This window comes from Lithobates pipiens, unplaced genomic scaffold (assembly GCF_037356315.1).
Source record: "Lithobates pipiens isolate NorthernLeopardFrog02 unplaced genomic scaffold, aLitPip1_a1.2 Scaffold_8, whole genome shotgun sequence".
Lineage (NCBI taxonomy): Eukaryota > Metazoa > Chordata > Amphibia > Anura > Ranidae > Lithobates > Lithobates pipiens.
In genome coordinates, this window is record NW_027507903.1 from 40,188,218 (window position 1) to 40,206,976 (window position 18,759).

Below are 18,759 nucleotides of genomic sequence, written 5' to 3' on the forward strand. Positions count from 1 at the left end.
AAATGGTGCATTTTGCAAATGCAGTTACTCCAGATCTTAGTAAATGGGGTGAAGCTTCACTTTACAATAAATACCCAACTACATGCAAGGACAGAAAAAAAAAAATAAAATAAATAAAAAAAAAACACCCACAAAAAACTGAATTTGGCTTGCACATGATTGGATGATGGAAGACAACAGAGCTTCACCTCATTTACTACATTTTGGGGTAACTGCACAGTCTATTTACCTTTAAAGCGAAGTTCCACCTGTTTTTTTTTTAAAGTCCAATTGCTGTCATTCCCACCCTGAATGCTATAATAAATGGCAATTTTTTTAATTTTATTTTTTAATTTGTAAATATCTTTTTTTTTTCATTTATCTTCTGCAGCACCTCCAGCTGCGGCCGCCTAGGCAATTCAGTCACTAGGCAATTCGCAAGGACTCCACAAGGATGGATATCACGGCCATCTATCCCAGGAGCTGGCGGGAATCGGCTAGCGATTAAATCTTATGTTTATTTCCTTCTTCCGCAATGTCCCCTTCCTGACAGGTTACTATAGCAAGGGGGGGGGGGGGGGGGGTTGAATTTTGCCAAAGACACCATGGCAATCTGTCAGGAAGAATGAGCGCCATGCAGTGGCATTACTGCACAAGAGCGAGATTGGGAGCTGCATGCTGGGTAGCCAGCTGCGCCGAATCCCGGAAATTTTGACAAGAGGCCGTCAGATGCCCACAGTATAGGTGGAACCTGCCTGCTTGCGAGATCTGGTCAGTTTTAAAAGATTTAAACATAAAAACGAAAAGGAGGACATTAAGGACAGTATCTAAATTTTGCACTGGCACTGAACACAATTACGGCGCTGTATTTACAAAAATATATATATATATATATATATATATATAAAAATATAAAAATTGGGGGACTGGGACTCCACTTTACGTAAATCAACCTCTATTTCTCCCTTTTGGTTATTTAAAAAGAAATAAAAGTAGCCATATGTGGGAAAAATAATAAAATTGTTCTAGCCCCCCCCCCCCCCCCCCTCCCCATGTTATCCTTCCAAAAATATTGGGCAGATAAATAAAACAGCAAATAGCTGAGGACCTTACCAACAAGATATACCAATTTAAAGTGATTGTAAAAGGTTATTTTTATTTATTTTTAAATAACAAACATGTTATACTTACCTGCTCTGTGCCAGGGTATTGCACAGAGGGCACCCAATGAGCCTCCTCCTCATTGGGTGCCCTCGCAGAGAGCCTCTTTGTCTGGGGGCACCCGTGCGAGCACGCTCCCGAGTCCCGCTGCTGTGTCCATTGACACACACACACACACACACAAACAGGAACCCAAACCCCCAGCCCCCACGCTCGTGCGTGTCACTGAATTTGATTAACAGGAGTGATGCTATAAATCTATCCAATAAGGACAGAGTCATCAGCTGGAGTAGCTGGGCTCATGCACATCGCTGGAACGGATGGGTTCAGGTAAGAAAGCTGCAACACAGTAGGTTTTTCACCTTAATGCATAAAGGTGAAAAACCTGGAGACTTTACAGCCCCTTTAAAGCTGAAGTATGGCAGGTAGGACATTGGGGTAATAGTAAAATCATAATGCAAGCACAGTGTAGTAATGGTTAGCACTCCAGGCTTGCAGCACTGTGGTCCTCAAATCCCAACCAGGACACTACCTGCATGGAGTCTGCATGTCCTCCCTGTGCTGGTCTAGGTTTCCTCCCACACTCCAAAGACATGCTGGTAGAATAACTGGCTCCTGTCTAAACTGCCGAAGTAACAAAGTATGGACTAAGGTTTTCCAAGTAAAATGCAATATCTCATATTTATATGAGAATGGTTGTTGGCCGATTTCCGGAAACAGACAAAGTTCTCACAATCCCTGGGCTTGACTAAATGACTAGAAAAGGAAAGAGACAGAGCTATTTCCCAGTTAATGGGATTTTTATGGAGATGATATGTCTGTTACAGAGGTGAGCACCCAAAACAGCAGTTTATGAAAAAGGTATAAATTAAAGCGGTAGTAAACCCGCAATTTTTTATTTTTATTTTTTAAACCTGCAAAGCAAAATGCATAATGAGCTAGTATGCACCGCATACTAGCTCATTATGAAATACTTACCTTAGAACGAGGCCCCGACATCTGGCCCGATCCACGCCGAGGGAGCTGACATGCTCCCTCTGCGTTTCTTCCGGGTATCGCGGCTCCGGCGCTGTGAGTGGCCGGAGCCGTGATATCGTCACTCCCACGCATGCGCGCGGGAGATTTCATTCCGGCCGGCCGGCCACTGCCGGATTTTCAGGCCGAGAATCCCCTTGTGTGCATGCGCCGCTGCAGTCAGCGGCGCATACCGAGGGGGATATCTCCTAAACCGTACAGGTTTAGGAGATATTTTTTTTTACCTACAGGTAAGCCTTATTATAGGCTTTCCTGTAGGTAAAAGTAAAAAATTTGGGTATACAACCACTTTAAGTAGTATCAAAGCTAAAATAACAACAAGCAGCCAAAATACATAGTTTGGACCATAAATTGTAAGTATTTGAAATCAGATGAGGTACGTAGATGTGCAGAAGTAGCCAACATGTTTGGCAAAGAGCTTCATCAGGGCACTGTATATATCTACGCTTTCCTCTGGTCATGCACCTGGAGATTTGCCTCAATGTCACGATCCCAGCAATAACATAGCACACAAGACGCCGAGGACAAGATGCCAACATGTCATCAGCGTCTTGTGCGCCATGTTATTGCTGGGATCAGGATACTGGGGCAAATCTCCAGGTGTATGACTTTATGTGCCAGACTGTTTATCACACACGATCTCGGCAATAAACCACAATCCAGTTTTCCCACTGGCTATACCCGTTTGGCTCTGGCTTCCATCGGTATTGAGCCCCAGTTGGCGTGCATCAGGATGGGTGTACTTTGAAGTTTTACTGAATTATCTACTGAAAAAGGACCAGATGAAATCATAGAAATATACAATGCCCTGATGAAGAGCTTTGCGAAAAACATGTTGGCTACTTCTGCACATCTACATACCTGATCTGATTTCATATACTTACAATTTACGGTCCAAACTATGCATTTTGGCTGCTTCTTGTTTTTGTTATTTTAGCTTTGATACTACTTAATACATTTATACCCTTTTAATAAACTGCTGTTTTGGGTGCTCACCTCTGTAACAGACATATCACCTCAATAAAAATCCCATTAACTGGGAAAGAGCGCTGACTCTTTCCTTTAATATTCTTTTAATATTTCATATTTACGTGACTGAAAAAATAAAAATATATATATATTTTACATTTTTATTCTTCACCATATAAAAAAAAAAAATGTATTCACCCACATTTAAAGTGTTACTAAACCCAGTACCCGGCATTCCCTATATCTATAAATTTTCATTCCCCTCTGACTGTTCTATGAGGCTGCAGGACCCCTGACCCTCTGTCTAGATGGTGCCAATTGGCCCTGTGATGATCACATGCACCCTCCTAAAAACAAAAAAAACTCTCTAGCAATACACACCAAACTGAGCATGTGCAGCTTGTCCCTTAATGCTCTGTTCTATCAGGAGATGGATTGGGGACTGTGGAAGAAGGGGAGGATAAGAGAAAACAGGACCAAACAGCCTTTTTACACAATGTAGGGGATTAACCCTTAGGTTCCACAGTGAGTATAAGAAGCATGCTGCATATATAGACTGATTTTACGGTTGTAGGTTTAGTAACACTTTAAGCAGATAAAAACCTAGCGTGTATACTTTTCCACGTTTCAAAGAAATAATAAAATTGCTAATAACACGTTAAAGCAAAAGGACATGAGCCTGGGCACAGCCCTGCGACTGCTACAAGGTGTTCTGGGGATTAGACTGATGTTATACCATATGAGCATTGCCATGGAAGTGTTCTGTGGTAGCAAATTATTGCAAAGCAAGAAATCTTATAAAGACGAACCGAAAATGAAATATATTACCACTCATTTCACAGCCAAAGAGCTCAAACCGTAGAGTGCAAGCTCTGTGACAAGCCATGGGGTACACACGAATATACTGGGCAGTGATGGGAGGACTGAAGATATTGGCTTTTCGACCCTCATTGTCTCTATTTCCATGGAAAATCTGGAAGGAAAAATAGTATTTTAGTCAGTCTGTAGTGCTATTCAGTTTAAAACACAAAGACAGATCAGAACATACAGCTGCTGCCAAAAGATAAAAGACACTGAAAAATGACCTAAACTGTATCTAAAAGGCCAAATTATTATTTTTTTTGTTTGGCCAAGAGGCATTAGAACCTCTTATTTTATGTTCCCTGTGCTCCTTCTAGGTAAGCTCACCCTCTTTAAATTTGACCCTTGTCACTGGAACGGACTGAAACTCCCACTGACACCAACGATGGGGCAATATTCACTTCACCGACACCGAGGGTGCACTATTCTTCCCACCGACACCAGCGAGGGGGCACAATTCCTCCCACCGACACCAGCGACGGGGCACAATTCCTCCCACCGACACCAGCGAGGGGGCACAATTCCTCCCACCGACACCAGAGAGGGGGCACAATTCCTCCCACCGACACCAGAGAGGGGGCACAATTCCTCCCACCGACACCAGCGAGGGGGCACAATTCCTCCCACCGACACCAGCGAGGGGGCACAATTCCTCCCACCGACACCAGCGAGGGGGCACAATTCCTCCCACCGACACCAGCGAGGGGGCACAATTCCTCCCGACGACACCAGCGAGGGGGCACAATTCCTCCCGACGACACCAGCGAGGGGGCACTATTCCTCCCACCGACACCAATGAGGGGGCACTATTCCTCCCACCGACAACAATGAGGGGGCACTATTCCTCCCACCGACACCAATGAGGGGGCACTATTCCTCCCACCGACACCAATGAGGGGGCACTATTCCTCCCACCGACACCAATGAGGGGGCACTATTCCTCCCACCGACACCAATGAGGGGGCACTATTCCTCCCACCGACACCAATGAGGGGGCACTATTCCTCCCACCGACACCAATGAGGGGGCACTATTCCTCCCACCGACACCAATGAGGGGGCACTATTCCTCCCACCGACAGCAATCAGGGGGCACAATTCCTACCACCGACACCAATGAGGGGGCACTATTCCTCACTGACACCAATGAGGGGGCACGATCCCTAACACTGATGCCAATGATGGGACACTATTCCATCCATTGACACCAATGAGGGAGGAAATCTTTCCTGCCTGCGGTCTAGGCTTCTTCTGCTGAGGCAAATTAAAACTCTTACCCTCAGTGACATCCTTGATGAGTGTTGAAGGCTGAACAGACCTGTGAAGGGCATGCACAACAAAAGGCAACCAAAGAGTCCTCCACATATTCACTGACAGAAGACTCATGCAGGATAAAAGAATGGGCGATATCTACTAACGTGTCATTGCAAAAGCTTCCAACTGGTGATAGGAGTCTCCAAAAGACTCATGCCAAACATTTATCAATGGGATTCTTAAAACAGGTGCACCTCTATGGTGAGGGTGCTTTATTAAGATGGATACTGCCGGATCCAGAGAAGGAACAGCCCACTTCTTAGTAAAAGACTCCTCAATAAGTATCGGGCTATCAAACTCTTTGGTGCATAAAACAGCTTTCCAGGAGTACCCCGGCCCCAATAAGAGACATCTGGGACTAATGGGTGCATCGGCAAGGTCTTGGTAGTCTTAAGCCTAGTAAAACCTGAGTTTTTTTTTTCCATTTAACCCAGCAGGCAGAATAAAAAAAAAAACTAAAGTCTGGAAGCAGCTCCTGTACTAACTATCCAATGTTCACCGCTGAACTATTGTGTTCTGACAGGGGGGCGGCCACCCCCACCAGAACCCATTGGTCAGCGGTTGAGAGTGCTAATCGGCTGACCTTTTTTGGTCATGCTCCTTCGACAGAAGCCAGACATTCAGCCGACCTCCGACGGACCGGCTGCCATACACATGGGCCAAATGTTCGCTTGTTATTTGGCCTGTGGGTACGGGGCTTTGGGGCCTCTAAAGGATCTTAGACAGGTAGCAGAACGCTCTCAATGCCCGGGAATAATGGCATCCAAGACGCCTCAAGGACATTTTCATCTGTTAAGGATTTCAGAGATTCTTCACCAGACAAAAGCCTCTGTGGGAGAAGTCTCAGGGGAAGGTGTGAAGATACTTCTGTAGTCAGAGTCCACAATCAGGTTTACAATTTTCCCATGGAATCCTGCAGAATGGTATTGAATCTTCCTGGAAGAGAACGGAGGAGGGGGCTCTCCTGACAAAGCCAAAGAAGACTCCGAGAAGTCAAGCAGAGGACAACATTCCAGGCTGTCAGATCCTTGAGTGGGTGCACAGTAGGCAGCACTGGAGCAGTTAGTGGATTGTAAAATGGAGGGACCCGTCACAGCAAGACCGCTACCCATGTGTCTGGGATGTTGCCTTGCAAGGCAGAGACAATGTAGCTAAGGGTGCTTTGGGTACTCACTAACTGGCTGCTGGGATCAAAAGATATTTGGATGGCCAGAGTGGACTAGGTCACTATAAGCAGACAGCAAAGGCCAACCAAAGAAACTCCCCGTGTTACTTACAATAGGGAGCAGCAGGAAGGTGTTACCAAATCCTGAATGGCAGAAACAAAGGCGTGCAACACTCCCCCCTAACTAAGTTTGTCATTGCTCAGTCCTTCAGTACTAAAAGAGAAGTACGGGAATCTGGAATATTTTTTGCAGAATCATACTTGCCTAGCTGGATGGAGCATCGATCCAATGCTGCATCTGTCCCCCGCCGGCTCTAAGGCTGAGAACGGAGCGATCAAACAGCGTATCCACCGGTTCTCCCCATTCCCTGAGGAGAGAACTGTTGACTGTCAGTCATAGGATTTCTGCTCCCCCCCCCTTCGCTCACTGGAGCGCTGGGCCGTGGAGGGGGTGGGAGCGGCTGGCTCAGGATATCAGCGGATAGCTGCGAGGCTGAGGAGGGTGTTGGTCCAGCCATATGGTCGCTATCTTGCCCGAGCCTGGACCAGCTCTGTGGATGTCAGCAGACAGTGGACTTCAGCCCTCTGTCTGCTGAAAATGGGTTCCATTGGAGAAATACAGCCAAAAAAGATTAGGCTGTACTTCTCCTTTAACCTTTTTTTCCGGTAAACGGGTTAAAAATAGGGAAATAGGGCTATTAAGGTTACCCAATGATCATAATAATGAGGTAGCCCGTGTTCAGCCCATATGGCCTACTCACAAAGCGAGTCCTCAGATTGAGTCACGCCAGAGGCCATGCACGGCAAAGACTGGAAAGCACTAGAATGCTGAGCCTCGTGCCCTAAAGACACCTTGCAGACTAGCCCCGCAATTGTCCAGTTGAAGGGGTCTGGGTACAGCCTCCAAAGCTAGTGATTAGGATACGACAGTCTGAATAGCTGTGTACAGAGACCTGTCCAGGCAGCGTATAGGGAAAAATTAATTGAAAAAAAAAAAAGCAGGAAAAATGAAAACACCATTAGTGGTAAAGTGCCGCTAACTTTAGCAATGTTTTATTGCTGCAATAGTGGTGATTTTCGGCCACTAGTGGTGCACTTTTAACCCCTCTAGCGGCCAAATAAATGGTTAATGGCACCCGCAAAGCACCCCTGCCGAATCGCTTTTCAGGCAGTGGCCATTGATGTCAAAGGCAGAAGTGGCGTGTATACACCACTTTCGTACCGCCCGAAAGATGCTGCTTGCAGGACCTTTTCTAAACATCCTGCAAGCGCACCGCTCCAGTGTGAAAACCCTCGCACACTCACACTGGGACTGCAGGGGAGGCGTTTTTTTCAGGCGCTATTTTTAGCCCTTTAGCACCTGAAAAACACTTCAGTGTGAAAGTAGTCTAAAATGAAAGAGAAAAATTAAAACGCCCCATAATTATGAAGGCTTTATGTACACTGCTGCTGGTAAACGGACGTTTAGGAGCAGTTGGGCATTTTTTTCCAGCTGCCCCTGAACTCTCCTCTATGTTATCTTATCTGTCCATGTACACAGGGACATTTCTAGGCAGTTGAGTTTAGAAGCATTTTTTCTAAATGCATTTGAAATGCCAAATGCCTGTAACAGCTTGTAAATGCGTGTCAATGTGGTAACTAACTCGCATTTAGCCGCATTTTGTTTACAGGCATTTTTAATTTTTGACTATTTGGGAAAAAAAAAAAAAAGCTTCTAACACACAAGCGTGACATATAAACGTTGCAAAACTGACGTTGTTAAACGTCAGTTACTATCTGTCAAGTTCAACTATTCAGGAGAGGTTGTAACAATGTCCCGTGTACATGGGGCCTAAAGGGCGCCTGTGTTTTAGGAAAGGACAATTAAATTGCAGATTGTTTGCAAATGTGCACATGCTGTGTCCTAAGGTTATTTCAGCTGCGCCCATTATCAGCTTCAGATGAAGATTCCAAATCATGAATATATACACTTCACTTTCATTTTCAGATCATTAGAAATACACCAGTCAAAGCTCCTCTCATCTCCTACCTGCACTTTATCCTGACCCACACTCTTGTAGAACGTGAAATCCTGTCCATCAACACTGTACTCCACTTTAAATTCTTTCATGTACTCGGCCTTTCCCATCCGGCTGGCTCCCTGGGTGATGATTCCAGACACTTGCAGTTGCCTCAACAGATTCACCTGCATAGAAAAGAAGACATTACAGTGTCGCACGTAGGGCCGAAACAACTAATCGATTAATCAACAACTAACTGATTATGAAATAAATCGATTAATAGGCGAGTAACATGATGGGTAAAAAAAAAAAAAAAAAAAAAACACACAACTAAAATTATCCCTTTATAGTACAAAAAGAGCAAATAATCGCTACTGTAAATATTACTTTCACTGTTCCACAGGTAAAAAAAATAAAAATAACCCCTTACAGTAGTGATTATTTGCTCTTTTTGTACTGTAAAGGCCTAATTTTAGTTTTTTTACCCCGATTATGTTACTAAACGTCTTAGGCCTGGATTACACCTATGTGTATTTTTGATGCTTTTTGCAGAAGCACACTACAGTTTATTTAACATGGTTTCCTATGGGACACTTTAACATCTATGCTTTTTTCAGCTGCTGTGTATTTGGAGAGGGTCAGGGACTTTTTTCAACACAAAACATTTTTTTTGGTTCAATAGACTTCAATGGAGAAGCTGAAGAAAAGCATGTAATGCGTTTTTGCAGCAATTTGTGTTATCTGCCCAACAAATTGGCCAAAAAAAAAAATGAAAATCGCATCAAAATCACATGCGCAAAAATCAAAACACACCGCAAAAACAGATGAAAAGCAAACTGCATAGGTGTGTACTGATCCTTATGCTGTCCACACAGATCAATTTTCAGACAAGAATATTCATACAATCAAAAAAAACTGCTATACAAAATACAAAATTATAAAGAAATAATAAAATTAAATTACAAAGAACATTCATACAAAAAATCTTTTTACATTCGCTGAATGAAAGAATTTTGTTTGAAAACGTCACTTGTTTTTAACATTCTGGTTTAAAATTAATGTAATTTCTGAACAAAAACCACATACACTAAATGTAATAATGACACTGGCTGGGAAGGGGTTAACATATGGGGCGATCAAGGGGTTAAATGTGTGCCCAACAATGTGTAATCTGTGAGTATTACTAAGCAATGCGCTGGATTTTACTTTTACTTTGCAGGGAGAAAAAAATAAATATAAATATAAAGATTGCACATCGCTGTGGACAGTGGAAAGCCATGTGTTTACCTACACCAGGCTCTCTTCGCTCATTGGCTCAGCCGATTATTGGGCTCTGGCCATAAATCATTGGACGGGCCCAACTGATCAGCTTGTGCTGCAGTGAAAGGCGCACCCTTACCCGGAAATACAAAATCACATGTATGCGATCCAGTGCAGTGCAGCCGCCCTATCACAGCATAAGTGAGGTGGGCGGTCCTGAAGCAGTTAAGGGCCTTTTCACACTGATCAGTTTTTCAGTTTAAAAAAATAAATAAATAAAAGCGTAAGAAAAAGAAAAAGCAATAAAAATGCATCACTATTCATACCGGTCAGTTGCATTTTTGGCTGCTTCCACACTGCTCTGTTGCAAATAGGCAGTAAAAATACATAATCTTCCACTTTTTTAACTGAAAAACCAATCAGTGTGAAAGGGCCCCAACATGCACCAAAAATGCAGCACGCAGAATGTTTAAAACGCAACTGACTGGTGTGAAGAGTTCCATAGGATTGAAATGAATGTATTATGTGTTTTTACCATATTTTTGCACTGGAGCAGTGTGAAAACAGCAGCCAAGAATGCAAATGAAACACAACTGACCGATATGAAGAGTTCAAAAGGGTTTAAAATGAATGCGTTTTCTTCCTTTTTTTTTTATCTTAACTGAAAAAATGATCAACAAATGGAATCACTTGTCACACACCACACCCCCACCCCAATGTTAAACAGCACGTATTATTGACAAACCTCTCCTGGCAGCTATTGTATTCTCGGTTCACACCTATGAAGTTTGCCTTTGATAGTTTCTGCAGTGCTTTTTGCACAATTAGATTTTGCAGTGATTTGCTTTTTTTATGCTTTTTTTATCCCCAAAAATGCAGTGGCTGAAAAAAGCATAGATGTGAATGTGTCCCATAGGAAACCATGTTAAATGAACTGTAGAGCATTTCTGCAAAAAGTACCAAAAAATGCATAGGTGTGAACCGAGCCTAACACTCTCCACCTGTGGGTTGTCGGGATACCTGAACATTGGCAGGAGTCGGCTCCTTGGATTTTCCGATGGAAGGATGCCGACAGTGACACCCAACACTCAAATTTTACCCGGTTCTTCAGTAACCAGATGGCATTTCATCCATGTATGACCAGATTAGAATATCAGGATCGAAGCGGTTTCAAAACAAACATCAAAAAGGGATATACAGTCTGTGGCCATAGAGCCCAGACACACAGAGTTTGGTTTGCTAAAACTGGAGAGGGCAAAATCTGGTACAGCTGTACATGGGAGCCAATCAGTTTCTAACTTGAGCTTGTTCACTAATGCCGCGTACACACGATGGGACTATTCAGAACAGAGTCTGTCGGACAATCCGCCTGTGTGTGGGCTCCGGCTAACTTTTTCTTTCCAAAAGTCCGGCGGACTTAGAAAGAATATCCGCCGTAGGGGGAATATATAGGGCTCCGTTTCCTGCGTTTCCAGTTATTTTTCAAAGCTCTGTTTTTTTAATCTTGGGTGAGTTGATCTCCTTATTTCCCTTATGTGATGATGTATACCTACTTTTCAAATGATGTTTCGATTTTTCTATATATTACTTGGTTGATTGTATAATGGTCTTTTTATTGTTTACAATATAAATATCCTCCTGAAGAAGCGGGTGTTCCGCGAAACTAGTAGGAGACCCTGTACGCCACTAGAACTGAACTCTTTTTTGAGTATCTGTAAATGATTAAAACTTTGGGGTGTACCATGATTTTAACAATGATGTTTTGTGTATTGTTTATCTTTTTATGCATTTATTAAACATTAGTAAACTTTATTTATTATTAGTTTTCTCTTTTTGGAATTAAAAGTACCGGTATAGTCCAAACAACATTTTTTAGTTCGAGTTGGTCCTAGGAGGCTAGCGTGAACGGCTGCCCCAATACCCCCACACCAAATCCCTCGATAGTTAAGATTTGTGGATGATGGTACTTAGTATTTATATCAGAGGCGATACTCGTAACTATTTGGACTTGGAAAGAAGTTTTGACTCAAAATTGTCTGCTGGTCCTCAGGGACTGTGACATCACAAGGGGGCGGGGTCACCATGTGACATCACCCGGTGACCCCACCCATTGTCCCTATATAAGAGAGAGAGCGTTGTGTCAACATCGCAAGGAAGAAGAAGAAGAGAAGAAGGCGGCAGCGATGACAGAAGATCGGGCCAACGCTAGAAAAAGAGCTATAAGAAGATAGCGGTGGCCCGGCAAGAAGAACCGAAGAGCGGGACAAGAACCCAAATTCGGAAGAAGACCCCTGGACAACTGCAGCGACGAAGAAGAAAGCCAGGCCCCCCCTTCCCCAAAGCACCCCCCCCCATGTTGAGGGCACGTGGCCTGGTACGGCTTAGGAGGGGGGCGCTCGCTCATCCCCACCCCCTTTCCTGATCGGCTGGGCTGCGTGCTTGGATAAGGGTCTGCTATGGACTTTGGGGGACCCCTACGCCATTTTTTCAGCATAGGGGTTTCCGATGAAGGCGGCGACATTCACTTCCTTCGCTAGTCCCATCTACCTGGAGCCATGTTCAAAATAAACAGACTTTTCTCCGTGTGTGGGCAAATCCATTCATTTCAAAAGTCCGACGGACTCCCGCCAGTAGTACGGCGGGTTGTCCTAGCCCGCCAGAAAATCCGGTCGTGTGTGGGCAGGTCTGCTCGTTCATAAAGTCTGGCGGACCTCAGCTGCAAAGTCCAGCGGTTTGTCCGCCGGATTAAGTCCGCCGGATAGTCCGATCGTGTGTAGGCAGCATAAGTGTTACTAAAGCCACAACAGTAAAATTAGTCTGTATGTGCAGAACAGCATGCATGTTATTTCACTGTGGAACTTAGGCGTTAATCCTCTGCATGGTGTAAAAAGGATCTTTCATCCTGTATGGACAGATCCTCCCGTCCTGCAGGGTTTCTCTTGGCAAGGCCAGATAAGTCACAGTCAGAGTGGCAAGTCTGCACATGCTCAGTTTGGTCTCTATTGCTGGAGAGAATATTTCCTTGCTGAGCTGAGCTTTTTAGGTCACATGATATTGACATCACACATGTGGGTGTGTATACAGATCCCAAATGACAGCCCAGTTCCTCCCTCCCTCATCCGCCATGCCCAGTAACTAAAAAAAGAACACAGTGGGTGGGATGTCACATCTTGATTGATGGATGAGCCGCCTCCCATAACAGCACGAGGACACAGGCTATAGTGGAAATCTCTTCCTACCTGAACACTCAGCACTTGGGCAGACCCTGTAATTTATCACATGACCGTGGTATACAGATCAGCTATAAAAGGTATATATAGTGCCAGATGGGAGGTAGAGGAACTATTTTCATATTACTGGGTTTAATAAGACTTTAAGCTTTGACAATACAACCTGGAAGCTGACTGGTTTATATGCAAAGCTGCTAGGTTTAGCAAATCAACCCCACAGCCTTCAAAACTGGGATGCCCTGCAAGTCTGTGATCTAAGGGGTCATGAAGAGTCCACTGAGCTATCTGCTTCATATCATTGTATGCTGTGCAAAATGAACAAGCCATGCATCTCAACGGTTTTTCTAACCAGGCAGGTGGAAAATCACATGTAGCAGAACAATTTTTCTTAATCGTCTCATACCTGAATCCAGGGGTGCTTGTCATAACTACTTGCAGTCCATGCATTAACCATGCCTTTATTGTTCAGACGAGCAAGGTTAGGCCCCCATCGCTGTAGGCCAAGGAAACCATGATACAAGGAAGAAGATGTAATCTGGGCATCCGCTATCGCTCCACCCTCCATTCCTAGAGCATTGGCACATCCTGGACAAATACACGTGAAATGCATTAATAGAATAATCATGAACAGGACTCACAAGTTAAAGTGGCACTTCACTCTCTCATGTATTTTTTTGCTAAAAAAATAGTTAGAACCCTAAACACACACACACACATACATATATATATATATTATATAAAACACACAGTGGTGTAGCATGGGGGGGGTGCTGTGGCCCTGGGCTCCACATTTAGGGGGGTGCAATTTCGTGCCAGTAGGGTCACCTGCCTCCTCCTAATTTTAATTAAAATATATATATATATATATCATTTTTTTTTTTTTTTTTATAAGCAGAGGCCCTAGAGCAGGGATGTCCAAACTTTTTTCAAAGAGGGCCAGATTTGATGAACTGAACATGCGCGAGGGCCAACCATTTTGCCTGACATTCTTTAAACCATTAAAATTCGGTCTAAGCGTGTTCGTCCGAGCACTAATACACCGCCCAACAAGAATTCTCTTGCCTTTGTGGCTGTGTGTGGTGAAGAGATGAACTCAAGTGTATTATTTGGATACACCGTATTTATTGGCGTATAACACGCACCTTCACTTTAAGAGGGAAGCTTCAAGAGGGATTCCACCTAAAAAAAAAAAATATTAAAAGCCAGCAGCTATAAATACTACAGCTGCTGACTTTTAATAAATGGACACTCACCTGTCCCGGGTTCCAGCGATGCCGGCAGCCGAGGCCGATCGATCCCTCGGCTCCTGCCATCACCATTCTAGGTGAGGGAATCAGGAAGCGAAGCGGCTTCACTTCCCGGTTCCCTACTGCGCATTTGCGCGAGTCGCGCAGCGCAATAGGAATTCTCCGCGCTGTCACTGGGACCCGTGTGTGTCCCAGCAGACAGTGCGGCAGGACAGGATATGACAGACTCCCACGGGAGTCTATGCCCGGAAGTGGGTGTAAATACCTGTCTTTGACAGGTATCTCCACCCCCCTCCCCCCTGTAAGGTGCCAATTGTGACACCGGAGGGGGGGAGGGTTCCGATTAGCGGAGGTTCCACTTTAGGGTGGAACCCCGCTTTCAGGAAAAATAAAAATAAAAAATGTTAAATAAAGAACTGTGAAAAAAAAAATAAGGGTCAGTGCCCATCTGCAGACCCACAATTGCCACAATTGCCGGGAACGCAGCGCCCACCATTGCCGGGAACGCAGCGCCCACCATTGCCGGGAACGCAGCGCTCACCATTGCCGGGAACGCAGCGCTCACCATTGCCGGGAATTCACTCACCATTGCCAGGAATTCACTCACCATTGCCAGGAATGCAGCCCCACAATTGCAATTGCCAGAAATGTAGCCACCATTACCATCACTGCAGCCATGGAGGGCAGGACGAGCGCCAAAGACATCCTACAGGAGAATTTCCTGTTTACACATCGGCCCCTTTAAGAGATAGTCCCGCCTCCTCTGATGGACAGAACAGTCGTCCAATGGCAGAGATGGGACTTCCTATTACAGCTGCCGTGTAAACAGGAAATTCTCCTCCTTTGTGCACGGCACTCATCCTGCCTCCTCCCTCCGAGGCAGCCGGACTATATATCTTTTGTGACCCCGGCGCTGGGAGATTGCTGGGGGTCACAAAAGATGTATATGTTTAATTAACCAGGCGGGCCGTTCAAAACTGGACCGCGGGCCGCGATTGGCCCACGGACCGGACTTTGGACATGCCTGCCCTAGAGAGTTTTATGTCACGCGGTACACGCGCAGCGGTTTTTCCCAACAAAATTTTTTGGGAAAAATACACTTTTTAAATTATAAAAACGCCAAAAAAAAAAAAAAAAAAAAACAATTTTTTTTTTGCAAAATATAAAAAGATGATGATGCACCGAGTAAACAGATACCAAACATGTCATGTTTTAAAATTGCACATGTCTGTGCAACAGCGAAACAACGTTACTTTTACTATCCATAGGCGATGCTTTAAAAACCTTTACAGTTAATGACTTTATTTACAGAGGAGGTCTGGTGCTAGAATTACTGCCCATGATCTGACGTTTGCAGCGATACCTCACATGTATGAGATGATTGCATGCGTGTGGTACTGACACGCACGTTCACTTTTGCGCACTGGGGGACAGGAGGCACTTAAAAAAAATATATATAATGTACATTGTTGCTTTTTTTTTTTTTTTCACTTTTATTGCTGTCACAAGGAATGTAAACATCCCTTATGACAGCAATAGATGTGTCAGGTACTCTTTATGGAGAGCTCTGGTGTCTATAAGACCCCAAATACCTCCTCTGCACTTACAAGCATTTGATCACACCAAGATCTGTGTGTTTCAAATGCTTCTGATTTTGTAAAAATTGTGCTGTTGACATCCAGGTAAACCAGAAGTGAAGTCAGGTCATCGAATAGCAACACAGTCAGGGGTTAATATGGCGCACTCTGGAACTAGCCACATACTAATAAAATGTGCGTGCATAGAGTGGAGGGGTATAAATCAGGGGACAATTAAAAGGCACAATAGTGATAAGAAATGGACTAGGTAGTAGATGTTAGCGTTTGGCAAAGCATATAAAACATTAGTCCATATTATAGTCCTTATAAGATGCTGAACACTTGTGGGATGCCAGTCCTTAAAGCAAGAAGAGGCTCTAGAATCAAATCAGGAAAAAAAGAAAGAGAGACGGCGCCCTCTAAGTGCAGCAGATAATTAAAACAGATTACTAGAGGATTAAAAACGCTCACAAACGAGTTATGGGGTACAAGCATGTATGTAATACTTATTCCAAGTAACAAGGATCTCCTGAGCTGCTTGAAAAAGGCTCCAGCACCTTCGATCTGTCGGATATCCGGAGGCGCTGTGGATTCCTATCGCTTCCTGATGGCTGGAGCGCAAGTGGTGGAGGCTCGGTGATGATCTGTGGTCTCTTGGAGGATTTTACGTTTGTGAGTGTTTTTAATCCTCTAGTAATAAAACTGTTTTAATTACATGCTGCACTTAGAGGGTGCCGTCTTTCTTTTTTCTTGATTTGATTCTAGAGCCTCTTCTTGCTTTAAGGATGGCGCCGTCTTGCTTTCTTTTTTTCCTGAAGTCGGGTCATGGCATCTGGGTTACCATAACCGAGAACCAAACAAAGGTGATGCGGTCTTTGTTCAGCTCTCCGATCAGCTGGTGTCCAAAGAAGTTCAGTTTAGCAGCCCCCCCCCTACTTCATTCATCTAGTCCTAGACAGTTGGTGCACATCTGGGATATGCACGTCACATAACCCAGGAGGCATAGTACTCCATTGAGAAAGGAGGAGGGGGGAGTCATCAAAAGGCCCGGCAGCTGAAGCCAAAAGTGCCAACAGACCTTCCTCTAAAGTTAAATAAGAAGAAGATGGTAGCCTGGTATAGAGCAAGGCAGAATTACGAGAGGAACACTGCTGGATCCACTGGGTGGGTGTGAATATCCAAAATGTCCTGAACCAGCATCAAAATGAGAAAGAAAAAAAAAGAAAAAATAACTGGTGGGGCTGGAGATGCACTTTAAAAAATTGGTAGGATACCTCGCTTGGTCATTTTTTGGCTACAGGTAAGCCTATAATAAGGTTTACCTGTAGGTAAAATAAATATCACCAAAACATGCACCGCTTAGGAGATATTCACCCTGGATGCAGCCAGTTATATGATGCACTCTGAAGGACCAGCATACCTTGCCGGACTTTCAGAGATTTGTGCCGGAACCGAAGGGTCCCACCAATTTCATAGCCAGGGCGTGTGAACCCAGAAGAAAGACCGGGCAAATGTTTCAACCCTCTCAGTGGTGACAATACGGCGATGGAGGGTTTTGTTCCAAAGTGAGTGCACAATTGTCTTTTTTCACAAGCCACACAGCATAAGTGCAGCAAAAATCACAAAACAGAAATATCAGCAATCATTCACAGATTGTGTTTCATTCATAAAAGATGTAGTATGGTTTCTATGAACGGTGGAGCTGGGCGCAAAGTGCGGGCATAGTCGGGCTCTCTTGATGAGAGCCTGTAAAGCTGCCCATAGACGGAATAGGGGGCACAGGCCGAATATTGATCCATGTTTGGGCACTGTGATTTCTGTACAACCAATCTACTGATCAACTTCTCTACAGCCACCCTGCAGAAAAATTTCCTCTCGATCAGTGCTGTAAGCTATAGCCTGCCACACTGATCCATGTATTCTGACAGCGGGGAAGTCTCCCTGTTGTCAGAATAAAATGACACAGTGGGAAGGATTCCCCCATCTATCTCGAATGTGTGGATGGGGGAAATAAAAATTAAAAATTAAAATAAATATCAGGCCAGTTTTTTTCCTTCAACGCTCTGGTTGAATGAAAATAATTGACTCATCTATGAGTTTCCTACGGTTGTGGTAGCCCATTAGTTATATTATCTCCTCCCCCAGAAATTGAAAACTACAGGAATGAGGACTGGATGAGGAACTTTCCCTAACAGAAGAGGAATCAACACAAGGGACACATCCTACTGACTTGGAATTTATGACCCACGTGCTGATTTTTCGGTTTGCGATTTTGGCTGCACTTTGGCTTCAAATAAAGAATGAAAAAGAAATACATCCCCCACTATTCCTGACTTTTGAAATTAGTATAAAATGACTTCTTGGAAGCAATAGAAAAAGCAAAGACATTACTAAAATTGCCTAATGACTCCATAACCGTCAGGGCCGCTGATAGGCCAGTACAACTGGCCCTGCTGTACCGGGCCTGACCAGCAGGGGGGGCCCGGGCAACCTGAACTGCAAAGTAAATAAAAAAAAAAAAAAAAAAAAAAAAAAAAAAAAAAAGATTCTCCTCCACCGATCATCGTCCGCACAACCCCACCCCCGTTCGGTAAGGTTTTTTTTTTTATTAGATGTGATTAGTCTGTGCTGTATGAGGCTGCAGGGGAGGGACTATTTGTTGTATTTCGGGCGCGGAAGAATACGCCTTCTGCGCCCGCTCCTCCTGCTCCGCACACAGCACAAGTCCAGGCCAGCATACCCTATGGTGTTGCGGAGTGATATTCCTCTCTCTCTCTCTCTCTCTCCGCGTGAGAAGAAGTAGCAAAGTGAGAGGAGCAGAGAGTGCAGGGGCCGGGCGATCGAGCTATTGTGGACACTCAAGAAGAGGGAGGAAGTGATCTCTGCTGCCCTGCTGGAGCTAACAATTACACAGGTGAGGTGTATGCTTGAAGTTCAACATCTACTACTACTCTGCAATACA

General features: G+C 44.4%; 1 protein-coding gene across 1 annotated transcript in view; it reads right to left on the reverse strand.

Annotated features, from left to right (window-relative positions):
• Nucleotides 1-18,759, reverse strand: part of MFGE8 (milk fat globule EGF and factor V/VIII domain containing) — a 112,058-nt gene that overhangs the window by 26,138 nt on the left and 67,161 nt on the right. The window contains exons 5-7 of the mRNA XM_077469793.1: nucleotides 13,377-13,558; nucleotides 8,513-8,668; nucleotides 3,973-4,117 (exon numbers count right to left, since the gene is read on the reverse strand). Of these exons, the coding sequence (XP_077325919.1) occupies nucleotides 3,973-4,117; nucleotides 8,513-8,668; nucleotides 13,377-13,558 (483 nt within the window). The remainder of the gene's footprint in view (nucleotides 1-3,972; nucleotides 4,118-8,512; nucleotides 8,669-13,376; nucleotides 13,559-18,759) is intronic.